The sequence below is a fragment of the Akebia trifoliata genome, chromosome 16 (assembly GCF_017979445.1).
Source record: "Akebia trifoliata isolate Shusen 1 chromosome 16, ASM1797944v1, whole genome shotgun sequence".
In the NCBI taxonomy this organism is placed as follows: domain Eukaryota; kingdom Viridiplantae; phylum Streptophyta; class Magnoliopsida; order Ranunculales; family Lardizabalaceae; genus Akebia; species Akebia trifoliata.
In genome coordinates this window covers 25,489,615-25,504,223 of record NC_141390.1, presented here as the reverse complement: position 1 = coordinate 25,504,223, position 14,609 = coordinate 25,489,615, and the positions used below count along the sequence as shown (strand labels likewise).

Here is a 14,609-nt window from a genome sequence, read left to right as displayed (position 1 = left end):
GAGGGTAAAATTTTTTACCTGACAGGTTGAAGATGATTAATTTTAAGAATGAAAAAATATAAGATTTTGGGCTAGGGGTTGAAGATGACTATATTTGGGTCATTTTCTTTTAGTATATCACAGAAGACCTAGGTCAAGTGGGTCATGTCATCAGTTTTAAAGTGTACAGGGGTTCTCAAATTCTCACCAAAACAAAAAGGGGTATATCTAAATCACCCTTTTGATTATCTTACTTAGAAGCATTAAACGAGTTAGCACTGATTTTAGTTTTGAATTTGCAAACCTGCAATTACACCTATATTTGAATGAAGAAGAACATGTTCAAAGTTTCCTAGGAAATTTAATTCCTAATTCAAGCTTTAATTAAAAATGCCCAATACATGCAAGAGACAATAACATAATTTGAACAAAAACTAATAACCTAATTTGGAAATTGGGTCTGTATTAAATGCAATTCCATAGAAATCTTATTGAAGGCACTCTCACGCTTCCAGTTCCAGGCATCAAAAAAGTTATACAAATGGAAACAAAATAAAGGCAATCTTCACGAATAAAACAACCAGATCAGATACTATCGCCACATGTGAAAGAGTACATGAACATCCTATACAGAAACAAGGAACAATGTGGGATAGAACACTAATTGTGATTGGAGCCCATGTTGAGGCTGTCAGATTCTAGTCTTTGGTTGCAATAACTGCATAAGCGACCACAAGATATCCATCCTATGCATGCCTCTGTTATTCTGCTCCTGAAATGGTTAAAATTATATACTCAAGATCCAAATCCAATTTGAACAAAATAAAACTATTAAGGATTTGATTTCTTCATGTGATATATACTTTTTGGGTTGTAGCGTAAAATGTAGATTCCATACCTAACATATGGATGCCATAGGAATAGATACAAACTATTCTATTTCTGTCCATTCTTTTGGATCAATATCACCAAAAGCCTTATCCAAAAAATCATACTGATCGGGTGGTCATAATCATGTAATCAAGGTCTAAATCATAAATACCCAAAATAAAATCTGGTTAACTTCAGGAAAACATACAAATTAAGTGGTTAGGATTGTCCAAGTAGTTTGCTCTAGTGGATATGTACTGGATGAGAAGTCATGTAACTAGTCGTTTGCTTTAATCTAATCAATCTTTGGGACAAGATTGATGATGGTGTGTCTGTGACTGTTGGTATCGAACACGAAGACATGTTTGTCTTTGTCGCTAAGAGACGAAGGATACAAGAACTTTGGCTTTATTGCAGAAATAGAATACCTTAGCAAAGTATCAAAATAACTTGTTACTGATTTCCAATGTGGTTCTCCTAAATATATGATAATGCCAGAAAACTTATCCAAGATTGATTAGAAATTAGATCCATACCTCAACAACAAAGCATGCCCAAGTTGTCTCACCACGGACTTCCGTTACCCCTTTTAAGATCGTTAGACCCAAGCTTCTAATGGCCTCTGCTATCTCAAGAAAATGGATGCATTCCTCACACAACATCTACACAGTCGACCAGACAACCTCTATTCAGGGAACAGAAAAGAGGAGAAATATAATTTTTTAAATATGATTGACAGTTACAAACCTCTACAAGCATCTGTCCATTCAAGTTGAGATTTTCTACTACTATTGGACAAACTTTTGTCTGATTTCCCACCTCCAGAGCCCAGCTTGATCCATGTTCATGACTGCAGGATCCCAGTAAGTCCATTCTCTTATCACGGAACTGCAGTTTCAGAAATATAAAGTAAATTTCATAAAGTGGGGAATCACAAGTGAAATTAAATCGTGTCGATTGGGTATTTTATATGGTGCAGCTAGAGGTTCCCTTGGCATGCAAGCCCCGATAAAACTCAAGTTCAATTATGGAAAATAATTAAAAACTAGTTTTACCTTTGATTCAGTGCATTTCTTTAGCTTGTCAGCATGTTTAGTGACACTTTGTAAGAAGAACATGTGCTTGATAGTACGCTCTAGCAGAGAATCAATACTGCACTGTGTAATTGTTCCAAGAATTTCAGTGCATTATGAGAAATCATATTGTTACATTGAAGAACAAATAATCTGTAAAAGGTGCTTTCAAATGGAGAAAATTAATGAAATAATTACCTTTGATCCATTGGGCACAAGCTCTCGTAGCTCCTTGACACGATCTTGGATAAGTTGTCTGTCCCTTGGTCTAGGCCTACAACTTTCACCAGGCCTAGCCCTCTTTCGGTTCATTTTAGTTGGTTCCACCTGCCTCTCCAATTGCTTGCTACATGTACTCAGAGTCTTTGATGATGACTCCTTTGGGTCCCAAATAGAATTCAAGTGGTGACGTGTATCATCTTCCACAAGGATAGAGGAGGACCGAACAACTGATCCACTAACTAAACCACTACCATTTCTAACATGGTTTGGAGTTTGTGGGGTTCTTCCAGTCGTTAAGAACGATTCTGCTGATTTACAAAGTGAATTCTCACTTTTAACATTGCCAGACCCGGTACATGCACTAGCCACCACTGCTTCTAAAAGATACTCTGATCCAAACTCTGCCGTATGGCTACTGACACTCCTTTCACGGGGCTGAATATGTATTCCATTTTCTGCCTTCTTTGACTCACTCCGAGCACAAATGTCTTGCTCTCTCTTAAAAGTTGATCCTAGGGCTTCATACAGTTCACAACCGGCGGTAAATTTTAAGGAAGTGTTCATGGTATCAATGCAACTCAATTCAGTCTCTGATTTCTTCTCCAAACCTTTTCCAAGATTCATGTCAAATGGTTCGGGTAATTGAAGCTCCTCATTTTGAAGATAAACTACACTATCCCAGACTCCAGTGTCAAGGAGGTCTGAAGGGCAAAAAGGATATTCTACTCCAGAGTTTTCGGCTGGTAGTATAATATTATCTATATGTGTATTCTCTATATGAATATTGTATGGAGCTGGAGCATTATTGTGCCTTGAATCAATAAACATCTCCCTCCAGTCACTATTCTCCTCTCCGCACCTGTTTTTATTAAGCAGTTTCGTCTGTACTTGTTTCTGTTGCTCCTCATTGAGGATTCCTGATTGTTGTTGAGGTATATGTAGTAACTCTGCGCTTTCAGCATCTCTTGATGGTAGTGATTCAACTTCAATAGATGGCAACAATTGATATCGACTATCTGCCTTTTTGTACCTTATGGCTTTATCTGAACAGTGAGGAGAATCATTGAAAATCTCTAAACCCGAACAATTTGCTGATACCTCTGACTGGGAAGGAGATCTAAATCAGCTATTTATAGATCACAACCATGAAAAATTTTCGAAATGAAAGAGAAGCGGACATACCAATCCTAAGGTGCTTTGCACAGTATACTGCAGTGGATTGGGAATAAATTCTAAAGAGGAATTTTGAAGTGAATAGAATACATCCTTGATATGGGTCACCAGCTTCATATCCTCTTTGACCTGCGGCTCTCATATGAAGGGAAAAATTAGAACATGAACTGATGCCCATAAAATGACTTAGAAAACAAAGGAACACATGATATGCATTATCATTGATGTGTGGTAAAAACTATAAAGAGAAACATATTGATATATATGTTGTAGAAGTGGAATACTTGGAAACTGAACTTTAAAAAAATTACAGGTTTTATAGTGTATATTTCGGGTTCAACATCTTCGTCTTGGAGTCCAAATCATATGGAGCCGAGACTGAGTTCACTGGGCTGATTTAGAAAAAAGTAATGGAGGAGCAAATAGAGCACTTCATCAGGATAAACTCAAGACAAGTTCAATCCATACGATACCAATGAGTCAACAACTAAACGTTCTTATGCTTCGTCCTAATTTGAAGATTAGCAAAATAGTTTATATTGATTTCAATGAGTTTATATGCATGTGAGTTTTAAAGAGATGCAGGTCTGGATATTTGAAGGATGTCAAATTGTACTGTTCAGTACAGCAAGAACAACTCCAATTTACAAGGACCAGGATGGATGGTACTTAAATTTTTCAGAAGAAAAGGAAGAGAGACTAGACCTAGGTTCAAAACCTGCATACACCATCTAATTACCTAACTCGCTTGCTCAGCAAAACAGAAAAAGACTAGAAACTAATCGATAGAATTGAACATATATAAATATGAGCTTGGTACCCCACATCAAATTATATAAATACCACTACGGAAATAGTCCACAAAACAATAGTCTATATAGAATCACCAATGAAACCGAATTAGAAGTTATCTTAAGAACATCTCTTACTGTATTTAGAGATCCAAGTTGTACAACTCCATGTGGGATGACAGCTACAACAGCAATGGTCTACATAACAAAGAAGAAAGTGTCCTTTAGTAACTACAAATCAAAACATAAACACCCTAAATTAGGCTAATTGCAGAGTGTAGGCTAAACATAATCAATATATACGGAAAAAAAGTGATTTATTCAGGATGTTTAAGCTCAACAACAAAAAATGTCATTTCACCTCCAATGTGCAGTCTACAATCCAGACTAACCAAATGTTATAGGCCTAATAATTCCTACCAGGAACAATTCTATCTATTTGATGTGTAGGCTAAAAGAGTAGTGAAGTAGACACCCAACTGCGACCACGTTGTTATTGATATGGACCACTTGAACAATGAACTTTTTCCGCAGTTTGGATAATCACCCACAAATTATCTTACAATCAAGAAGAAGGATCTGCATTAGATGGCTAGAATTGCTCCAAATAGTAAGAATGCTGGGATGTGACTTTCACTAGTGACAGCCTAAGTCAACAACCACATATATAGCATCCACATCATTACTTTTTGACCATCTGATGGTAATGTCTCTTATGCAGATACTTAATGCAGGACAATTAATTTTGAAGTCATCTTTTACGAGCATCTGGTCTATGTGAGTCAAAGTGGCCTGAAAATATGATTCCCTTACGAAATTGGATTCATAGATATGGGTGGTTCAATTTACATAAGGATATTTAAGTCTTTTACAAAATCATATATACACTTAACACAGTTATAAATCGATTCCAAAGACTGAAACCTTCAATAAGCACGTAGAATGAAACAAATATGCCGCATGATGAGATTCTGGGCTATCTATTTTTCTTTGTGTGTATTTTCTTGTGTATGACTAGAACTATTACATTCATTATAATATTAGTAACATTTACAGAAGTTATGGGCAACCATACCTTGATCCCAGCTGAAAACTGAGTTTGCCACCCATCACAGTACTGGGAATCATCAAAATGTTAGGAAAAAAAATTAGTTACTAATGTATAAAAATAAAAGAAATAAAAAAAGGAATATCAAAACTTATCCATTAAAACAGTGAAGTGAATGTCTGTGATACTAATTTATTCGCTGAACAAGAAAACTCCTCACCTCAGATGATGACCAGGAACAGAATGCAGGTTTATCCGCAAAGATCCATTGATGCTTTCCAGTAACTGCCACTTGTCCAATTATCCTGTTCAACAAATAAATAATATGGAATCCTATCGAATACACAGGCTATTGTAATCATGCAATCACAAAAATTCAAAGCTAAATCTCAGAGTATAGAATCATACCCTTCCCCAAGAGAATATACAAGATACGACATCTTTGCCACAGCTAAACCTAGTGGATCCTGCAAATAACGCCCATCATGCAAGTTCTTGAGTGCATCGTGAAAGTGCATATGACCTGAAGGATCAGGTGGTTCATGGTTATTGTAATAAGCATCCTCCCAAGTTAGCATCCTGAAATGAGTTCCATTGCCATGAAAACAAAAAAAAAAACAAAAAAACAGAAAACAAAAATATTAATATTCGAGCAACAAAATGTACCAATAAAAAATAATTCAGAGTGATCTAAGATAGAAAAGAAATAGAATACAATTAATGGTTAAGTTCTTTTGCTTATCATAGATGAAATAGTTATGGAATCAATATAAACTTCTAAAGTACGAAGACCAAAAGAACAAATCTTTCTCCAAAACAAGTGTTTTATTGCTGACGTTCAACAATTCATAATCAAACTCAGGATTGGTTTTCCAACACTAGATTTCAGCTGAGGCAATGAAAAATATCAGCTGACTGAGCAACAACTTGGACAAAATTTTACAACATTAAGAAGTCAATACTGCAAGCCATTGAATTCTCTTAAAATGGAAAGTACTCTAAACCCTGCCAAACACTCACTTACAGCAGAGTCCCGAATCAATCGGCAGGTTTGTACGAACTGTTTAATACTATTACAGAAGAACGACCAAAGAAACAGCTCAAATGGCGATAACATATACAACAAAGTGAGGACGAAAATTCTTATTCCTGACAACTACATCTCCTAATCATGAAAATCTATACCATCCATTAGCTTGCCCAGTACCTAATTTAAGGATGCCTCCACTTCCAAAAATCTGGCACACCCATTACATTCCAACCCCTCAAATGCATAGTGACAAAATTCTCTTACTTTTTGAAAAAGCCGCGACTAATTCATGATTCTTTCAATCAGCGTTTGAACCCGACATATTCACGAAGCTTTTAAAAATATATTTTAATATTAAATTTTGTAATTTTGTTTAATACTATGTTAAGCAATAGAATTTTTATATTTTTTCCGATTTCTTTCGACTCTTGTTAAATTTTTTCGAACATTTCCCTTGCCAAATTTTCTCAAATTTTTTTTTTTTTTTGTGGTAAGTATAATTTTCTCGAATCATGACTTTGTCACTGTGCTCAAATGTGAAAAGAATACAAAGATGAAAACTATACTTGACTAAAGCAATACTAATTTGTAGACCACAATTAGAGTTTTTTGCAAAATCACAATTCAGAAAATGATATTTTAACAAATAAACAAAAACTATTAGCAGCTTAATTAAGAGTATTCATGAAAAAGAAACAAAAATGAAAATAAACTTACATACGAGCCCTATGCTTAAGCTTCCAAAAGACGGCATATTTCCACTCTGTATTGTAACAGAGGCTTCTGAGAGCTTGCTGCAAATGAATTAGACCCATCTCCTTACCCATCAAAATCCTTAACACCACCCCACAATACTATTCTCCCACCCCACCTCCCCTAACTTCCTCTGTAAGAACCTCTTCCCGCCTGTTTCCTTCGCAAACCAGCGCGCCGTTTTATTGGCGGTCCGGAAGTAGGGAGCAGCAATTCGTCCATCTACCTCTCCCTCACACAACCAGTAACCCTAGTAGTCCTTAATCGAACTACTACGATCTTTGAAGAGCTCGAAATCGATATAAAAATCAAAATTTTAGCTTGATTAATAGGAGATTTTGTCAAAATTCAGCCCATTTGAGCATTCAGCCATAAATTTCAACTTAGTTTCAGAACTTAAAGAATCAAAAACACCTAAAACCTAACTTACACAGAGAACTATAGAGCGAATTGGAGACAAGTTACTTTAGTGTATGTCGGACGACATCTAGACCCGAAGAAATCTTCAAAGAGCGAACTTGAAATCTCGATGAAGTTATGATGTAGATCTTTAATCCGATCGCAGGAACTCACCATAAAATTTCTCAGACTAGAAAAAAAAATCCGAAATTTCAAAATGAGATGAGAAATACAAGCAAGGAATCATCAAGAATTTGAAATTTTCATACTGAATCGAAGACATTTTTGCCGAAAAATCTCTGAAATCGAAGAGAATCGAAGCTTTTTACAGATGTTTCAGAGACAAAAAGCTTATCGATTTTGTAGACTTTTTAGCTCTCTCTCTCTCTCTCTCTCTCTCTCTCTCTCTCTGCCACTCGAAGATCGGTTTATTTGATTCATCGGTTATATATAGATGCTCCCACTCTCTCGCTCCGTTTTTTCTGACCGTTGAGGTCTTCTATAATACGCATGGTGTGTAGAACGCACCCCTTAATATTCATAGTGGAAGTGGCGTACCCTACACCACAAGTGTACCGGTGTACGTTAAAAGTAATTGCGTTTCATCTCTAAAAATGAACACTTTTTAGTAATTTACCCCTCATAATTCTCTATATTTACTAATTCTCCCCAACATTGTTCATGATTGAAATGATTGAGATACACTTTACACCTAAAATGACTAAAATACCCCAGGACACCAAACTGCTACCAACTCCATCTCTCAATGTACAAAGAGATTAGCAAAGAAATAGAGAGCTAGAGTTGTATTTATTTATTTATTTTAAAAACTTTTATGAATTTTTACTCTGGGACTGAAATTACTAAAACACCCTTTACATATAAAATGACCAAAATACCCTTTAAGATATCAACTAACTCTACAATTCCAACATTTGAGGCACTCTCTCTCACTCAATCCATATCCCCAAGTACAGAAGCTATAGAGAGAAGGATAGGGTTTTATTTATTTTGAAAAACTTTGACTTATTTTTGAATCTGAGTGAACCCTAATAAGAATTGTAATCTAAGTGGGGAAGAGAGCTTGTCTGTCATTAATGGCCAACAACATGATTTCTCTGAGTCAAAAACTGTTTCTTATCTTCCCATCATCCCTTACACCTCATTTTTTTCAACCATGACCCCATCCCCCACCCCTCATGATTCTGGTACTAAAAGGTGACACACACCTCAAATTCCATTCTCTCTGGTCTCTTCCTTCATACAAATCTTAATCCTCTATTTTAAGTGTAATATTTTTTGTCATTAAGAATCAATCGATGTCGTTCGAGTGGCATTCAAGAGTGATCATTGAGCCAGTCAGGCTCGATATAGTGCGACACCGTCATCCATATTCTTCTACATTGGCTTTTATATCGCTAAGTAATTAGCGACATAGCTTCATGTACCTTCATGACATGTTTATTTTAATTAATCCTTCTTGCACCTCACCAACACAACATTTTTCCTTCGAAAACATAATTTGCATTAAACAGTGTGATCTTAAGCGATTGTTATCGTTGATTACTAATCATTTTTGTCATTTTTTTTCGAACTTTTTTGGCTCTACAGGAGGATTAAGAGGGAGCCAGGCTGAATGATTAGTCATGAATGGGAACAATATAAAATATATTTAAGAGAAAAGCAAAATCTATGATTACATGTTCAATCATAAAAAAAAATATTCAATTAACAACGTAACTAGATCGTAAATGATCTAATTTGTCGAAAGTAATAAAGGAAAACAAAAGTTTACTGATGAAGGAAATGTTTATTGCCAACACCACTTGATTTATTCATTTTGAATGTCTTTCATTCTCCCTCTTTATTTTTTATTTTTTTCCTATAATAAGAGTCTTCCTTATATTAAATGAGTTAATAGATCATAATTATGATCTATACAAAACATAGAGTGCCCATGGAAAGCATGGCATGACTCACCTTCCAATGGATATCTCTTACATAGAATACATCTTTAGATCAAAATTAATCAACTAAGCCAGTTACTCATAGCCATGGGATCTAAAATATTTTCTTGGGATTATTTTTTCCTTTTCTTTTATTTTTTAGGTCTACTGAAAGAATTTGATGATCAATCAGATGAATATGACCTGTGAATAAAATTTTGGATTTTTATATTATATATCTTAATTTTTATTTAGATTACCACTGGAATTGGATTTGATTTAAAAATAAGTAAAAGATAATCTATGTTACTTCTGATTTCAATTTATCAAAGTTGAAAGATAATAAAGAGGTAACTCTATGTGACACATTAATGAAATAATGAGGGAATTTCAATGGAGGGAATTAACAAAAAAGAAGAAGAAGAAGAAAGAAAGAAAGAAAGAAAGAAAATAACAATATTTTATTTTGAGTCGATCTGTTTTTATTGAGGTAAGTAGTTCAACACTACAATATGATTTGAACCCAAGAACCAAATTTTCAATAGTTCATATCATACACAAAATCCTATATATTGCCATCCCAATTTATACACTGGTATTGACAAATTTTTCAAAGGGTAGGGTTAAGGCACAAATTTATATGAGTTAAAAGTTTCGGAACGGGCTGATTTTTTGTTAGGAGATTATCCTCATCAAAAATCATCATATTCTAGAACTTCTAACTCAATCAAAAGTGATTTACAAAAAAATAAATGACTTATGATTCTTCAACTTGTTTTGATGGCCTAGAAGTTTCAGAATGGGCAGATTTTTGGTGAGGATGATCTCTTCACCATAAGATCATTCTCACAAAAAATCAACTCATTCCGAAACTTTTAACCCATATAAGACAAAAACAAACTGGCTATGGTGTGAGGCACCCTTAGTAATAATTGGGGTGCCTATAACACTGCCATTTTCCAAAACTTGATGAACTTTTGACAAAATTTCAATTCCGGCTCACTATTCATTTTAACTCTCAAAATGTGAAGCAAGATCGTAGGTTTTTCAAGTGACAATCTCGCAGGTTCACTACTTTTAGTAAGATCGTCTCTTGAAAAATCTACAATCCCGCTATTCACATTTTGGGAATTAAAATGAACAATTATCTAGAATCGAAATTTCGTCATATTCAGCTCATAAAATAGTAATTTACTCTACAAGTGTAGGCAATAGATTCATAGTCAATTGGATCATTTAGGAATTGAATCAAATGGGCCCTTTTAACTCGGCAGTAGAGTAATGCCATGGTAAGGCATAAGCCATTGGTTCAAATCCGATAAGACTACTTGATCCATCAAGAATCCCATTTTCTACCGTTTAGGGAAGAAATCCAAATCTTTGCATGTTTGGATTTTCCTATAAAATGATCAAAATGGTCTTGTATGTTAAGTATCTTGATTTTTTAAGTAGAAATGCAACACATTTGAAAACTCATTGGATCAGTTTGGGATCACTTTTAGTTTCAATCCAACCCAAACCGACCCATATGACAACCCTATACCAAGGCCCCATGTATTCATGAGTTTGACTACTTAAAGCCTTTGTCCTTCCCAAAAACAAAACAAAAAAAAGTTTAATTATTTTAAAGAAATTGATATCCTACTAAGGCTTATTAATACTCATTTAATTAAGTCAACTTAAATATCCATGCAAAAAAAAAAGTTCATGTAGTGATGCAAATGATAAGTCATTTCTCATAAAGAAATAAAGAGTAAAATGTGAATGATCATAAAATACAAAGAGACAAAGGATACTCATATCTTTCCCTTTCTTTCATTCTCCTTACTCTATTTAATACAAAGGTCTCAATTCCTCTTAGAGTAAATCCAATGCACAGTCCATATGAGTAAGGAGGCTGCCCCCACAAAGAAAAAAGTGAAGTTGCGACCATTTTGTATGGTTTTAATGCATTTTAGACTCCACAATACTACCTTTCTCATCTACCCTTTTTTTGCTTTAATCCCTTCTAGTGTACCTCTCTCTCTCTCTCTTTCTTTCTATCTCTCTCTCTCTCTCACAAAAAGGGGTGAAAAAGATTGAACCAAAATCATAATAAGTAGATTTGATGGCTTTGCTTTTTAGTAACATGTAATCTAAGTGTTTGTCTCCATAGTCTCCTTAGTAATGAGTGATTGGTTGATATCGCGCATCTCTCCCTACAGAAGTCAATTTAGATGGCCGATAAAAATGGAAGACTCATTTGATTTGGAATCAAATTCTTTAACGTCACGCTTAGTTTAACATTTAAATTATCCACCACCATTAAAATACTGATATATGCAAAGAGATTTCCCTTTTTCGACTTTTTTTAACATCAAATAAGGTTTGATGCACAACATCAAACATAGACCACTAAGAAATGAGCTTTCCTAGGGATCAATTCAGATTTTCTTGAGATGTCCCTATGAAAGATCATCTCATCTCAGCCGTTGGTTTGATGAAGATATTCATACCTAATTTGGGGTTATTAATTATCTGATTATTTTTTGGAAAAATGGGGAGAAAATAATTGGTTTGATATACGTGGCACAAACTGATTGGTGTTGAATTATTTTTTGCATCCAAATATGTTAGGACTCTATAATTATTCTAAGGAATTTAGTTTGTAAAAAGTGTGTTATCTTTGAAAGATTTGTGACCTTAGTGGACATTACGTAACTGGATTATCTATCAAGTGATGACTAATTGTAAGAAAACGACAAAACCCGAGTAGTGCAGCTTTTGGGTGGTTGGTGAGTCACTTTTGACTCAATTGAGTTGAGTTATTCTTTTAAGCTTAGTTTTAAATCTCAAAAATTCAACTCGAATGTCCATTTGAGTCAAGTCAGGTTGAAAACTTGCAAGTTGACAGGGACAAGTCAAATAAAAAAATGTTAGTTTATAAATAATAATAATAATTCTATTTTCACCCTTAATTTATAAATATTAAAACTTATTTTTACCATTAAATATTAATTTTAAATTAAAGAGGTCGGCAATCATCGATTTGAAAATTTGAGGGTTCAACTCAAAACCAATTAGCAATCAGTAAAGAGGCCCAAGAGCTTATAAGGAAAGAGACAAGGTAATGAGTGTCCGATGTGAAACTAAATACAACACACCCTTGCACGTGTGGGCCGGACTGGACAAGGCATCTTAATGCTACTATGAGACTTTTACGGTATCTTAAAAACTCACCTGGACAAGGCATTTATTCTCATCTTCCACTTCTATACTTTTCCAAGATTATTGTGATTCTTATTGGGCTAGTTATCTCATGACATGATGGTCTACAATGGGGTATTGTATTTTACTTGGCAACTCTCCCATTTCTTGGAAAACTAAAAAGCATGCAAAATACTATATAACGATCTTCTACAGAGGCAGAGTATCGTGCCATGACTCAAACCTCTTGTGAGCTCACTTGACTAAAGTACTTAATGTTTTGAAAATCATTCATTCTAAGCCAATTGGTTTTGAGTTGGACCCTCAAATTTATCACTATTTACACTTTGGATCAAGTCCAAAAAACTTTTTTTTTTAATCCTTTTTTTAATCAAAGTTTTTCTATGGAATCTAAAAGGTTGTGGTGTTAGATTGTCAATGTGGGAATTCATGTGGACCCAAATACCCTTAGTAAGATTTGATATCTTACTAAGTTAATCTCACTAACTCTTTTCCATTAGTGTTAGCACTGGGATTAGTCTTAAAAGATCGGGGAGAAGGCATGTTTGTTGACAGTTTGAAAAGCACAAGGGTATATTATATATAATGTCGTTCAAAATGGGGGGGCTAAATAAGTGTGCGTTTATTTATTTATTTATTTACTCATAGACTTCAATGGTGTCAATGGGTACCCATTTATTGGAATCGAAAAGCTCAGTTCCACTTTCCTTTTTATTGGAACCGATTAGAGCAGAGTCTAATATGGAACCGAACCAATAAGAACTAGAATCATTAGATTCTTTCCAATTGGTACGCGCGAGTATCCCTATTTTCTAAATCCATGGAATAAGTTCTTAAGGAGGGGACAATAAATTTTCATTATGTGAAGCAATCCCCCTTTTCTAAATCCATGGAATAAGTTCTTATTAGAACAATAACATGCATACACTATAGCACACACCACTTTGCTTTTATTTTATAATGTAATAGGCTAAAAGTATGAAACCTCCGTGGAATCGTACTTAACAACTCTAAACTAACAAAAATAGTCTCATATAAACATATACATCATGTATAAACAGGGGTAGAACTAGGATTTTCTTCTAGGGGGGTAAACTATAATTGATTAGTAAGATTGAAGAACTTGAAGACAAGTGATTTTGAATTTAAAATTCAAGAAAATAATGTTTAAGTCACTTCTCATTAGTCAATGAAAGAAGACCTAAAGTCAAGGAGTAATGCAACAGTTTAAAAACATAGGGTTTCTCAAATATTATGAAACGCTTGCATACCTTTGTGACCCGGTCTTCTCTAATAGACTATGCAAAATGACCTCAATACAGTTTCCTTCAATCTGAAATTTGAAAAAAAAAAAAGAGTTCTTGGATTTTTCTTTCCAAAATCATTCATCTTCAACTTCTTGGAAATAATTTAATTTTACTCTAAACTTGAACCTCAAAGTTTTAGCCTTCACTTTTGAAGAACAAGATAGTACCTTTGAAGTAGAAAATGAGATCTTTTCGAAAGAAAATTCTAGAAATTTCTACAAAAGATCAAAACAAAGTTCAGAACAACGAATTGAAGATAAGGTTAAATAGATTAAAAATAATTTTCTAAAGAAGTTGAGGAGTTTGAAGTTGACTGATTTTACAACGGAAGATTAAGGACTTTTAGTAACAAGCTGAAGATACGGGTATTTAAGTACTCGATTTTTTGTAGAATAGAAAAGAACAAGGTCACTTGGGCATGCTATCAGAAAATATAGGGGCATCTCAAATATTTACAATAATTCGGAGGGGTATCCAAATCAACCATTGTTTTCTAAGTGTGGTGGCAGGAGCAACAAGGTCCAAAGGAGTGTCATTAGTTTGAAAGCATGGGGGAATCTCAAATATCTACTAAAACTTAAGGGGGCAATGAGAAGAAAGTGGGCATGTTATCAAGCTGCTTGAAACCACTGGAGTGTCTGAAATATTTACCCAAAAACTGAGCGTAGTGTTATGTGTAGAAATAAGGTCAAAAGGGGTGTCATAAGTTTGAAAACTTAGGGGTATCTCAAATATCCTCTAAAACTTGAGGGGCAACGAGATCAATGAGGCCAGAAAACTGAATTGGGTCTACTAAGGTCACAATGGGTCT

General features: G+C 34.5%; 1 protein-coding gene across 1 annotated transcript; it reads right to left on the bottom strand.

Annotated features, from left to right (window-relative positions):
* Nucleotides 1–440: 440 nt before the first annotated feature.
* Nucleotides 441–7,764, bottom strand: EMB1444 (basic helix loop helix (bHLH) DNA-binding superfamily protein). The gene is made up of 11 exons (XM_086428111.1): nt 6,904–7,764; nt 5,565–5,735; nt 5,377–5,461; nt 5,184–5,225; nt 4,247–4,306; nt 3,327–3,446; nt 2,121–3,248; nt 1,905–2,006; nt 1,597–1,737; nt 1,386–1,511; nt 441–751 (listed from the first exon to the last, which is right to left on the bottom strand). Exons 1-11 carry the CDS (start codon nt 7,011–7,013, stop codon nt 671–673), a joined length of 2,166 nt encoding a protein of 721 aa, XP_086284237.1. The 5' UTR covers nt 7,014–7,764; the 3' UTR covers nt 441–670.
* Between the last annotated feature and the right edge of the window lie 6,845 nt (nt 7,765–14,609).

Excerpts from the sequence above, each read along its gene's own strand:
- EMB1444 (XM_086428111.1), bottom strand. The coding sequence starts at position 7,013 with ATGGGTAAGGAGATGGGTCTAATTCATTTGCAGCAAGCTCTCAGAAGC. Across the intron at positions 4,307-5,183 it reads AGTTTTCAGCTGGGATCAAG|ACCATTGCTGTTGTAGCTGT; the intron begins GTATGGTTGCCC and ends TTTGTTATGTAG. Across the intron at positions 752-1,385 it reads GGGCATGCTTTGTTGTTGAG|GAGCAGAATAACAGAGGCAT; the intron begins GTATGGATCTAA and ends TAACCATTTCAG.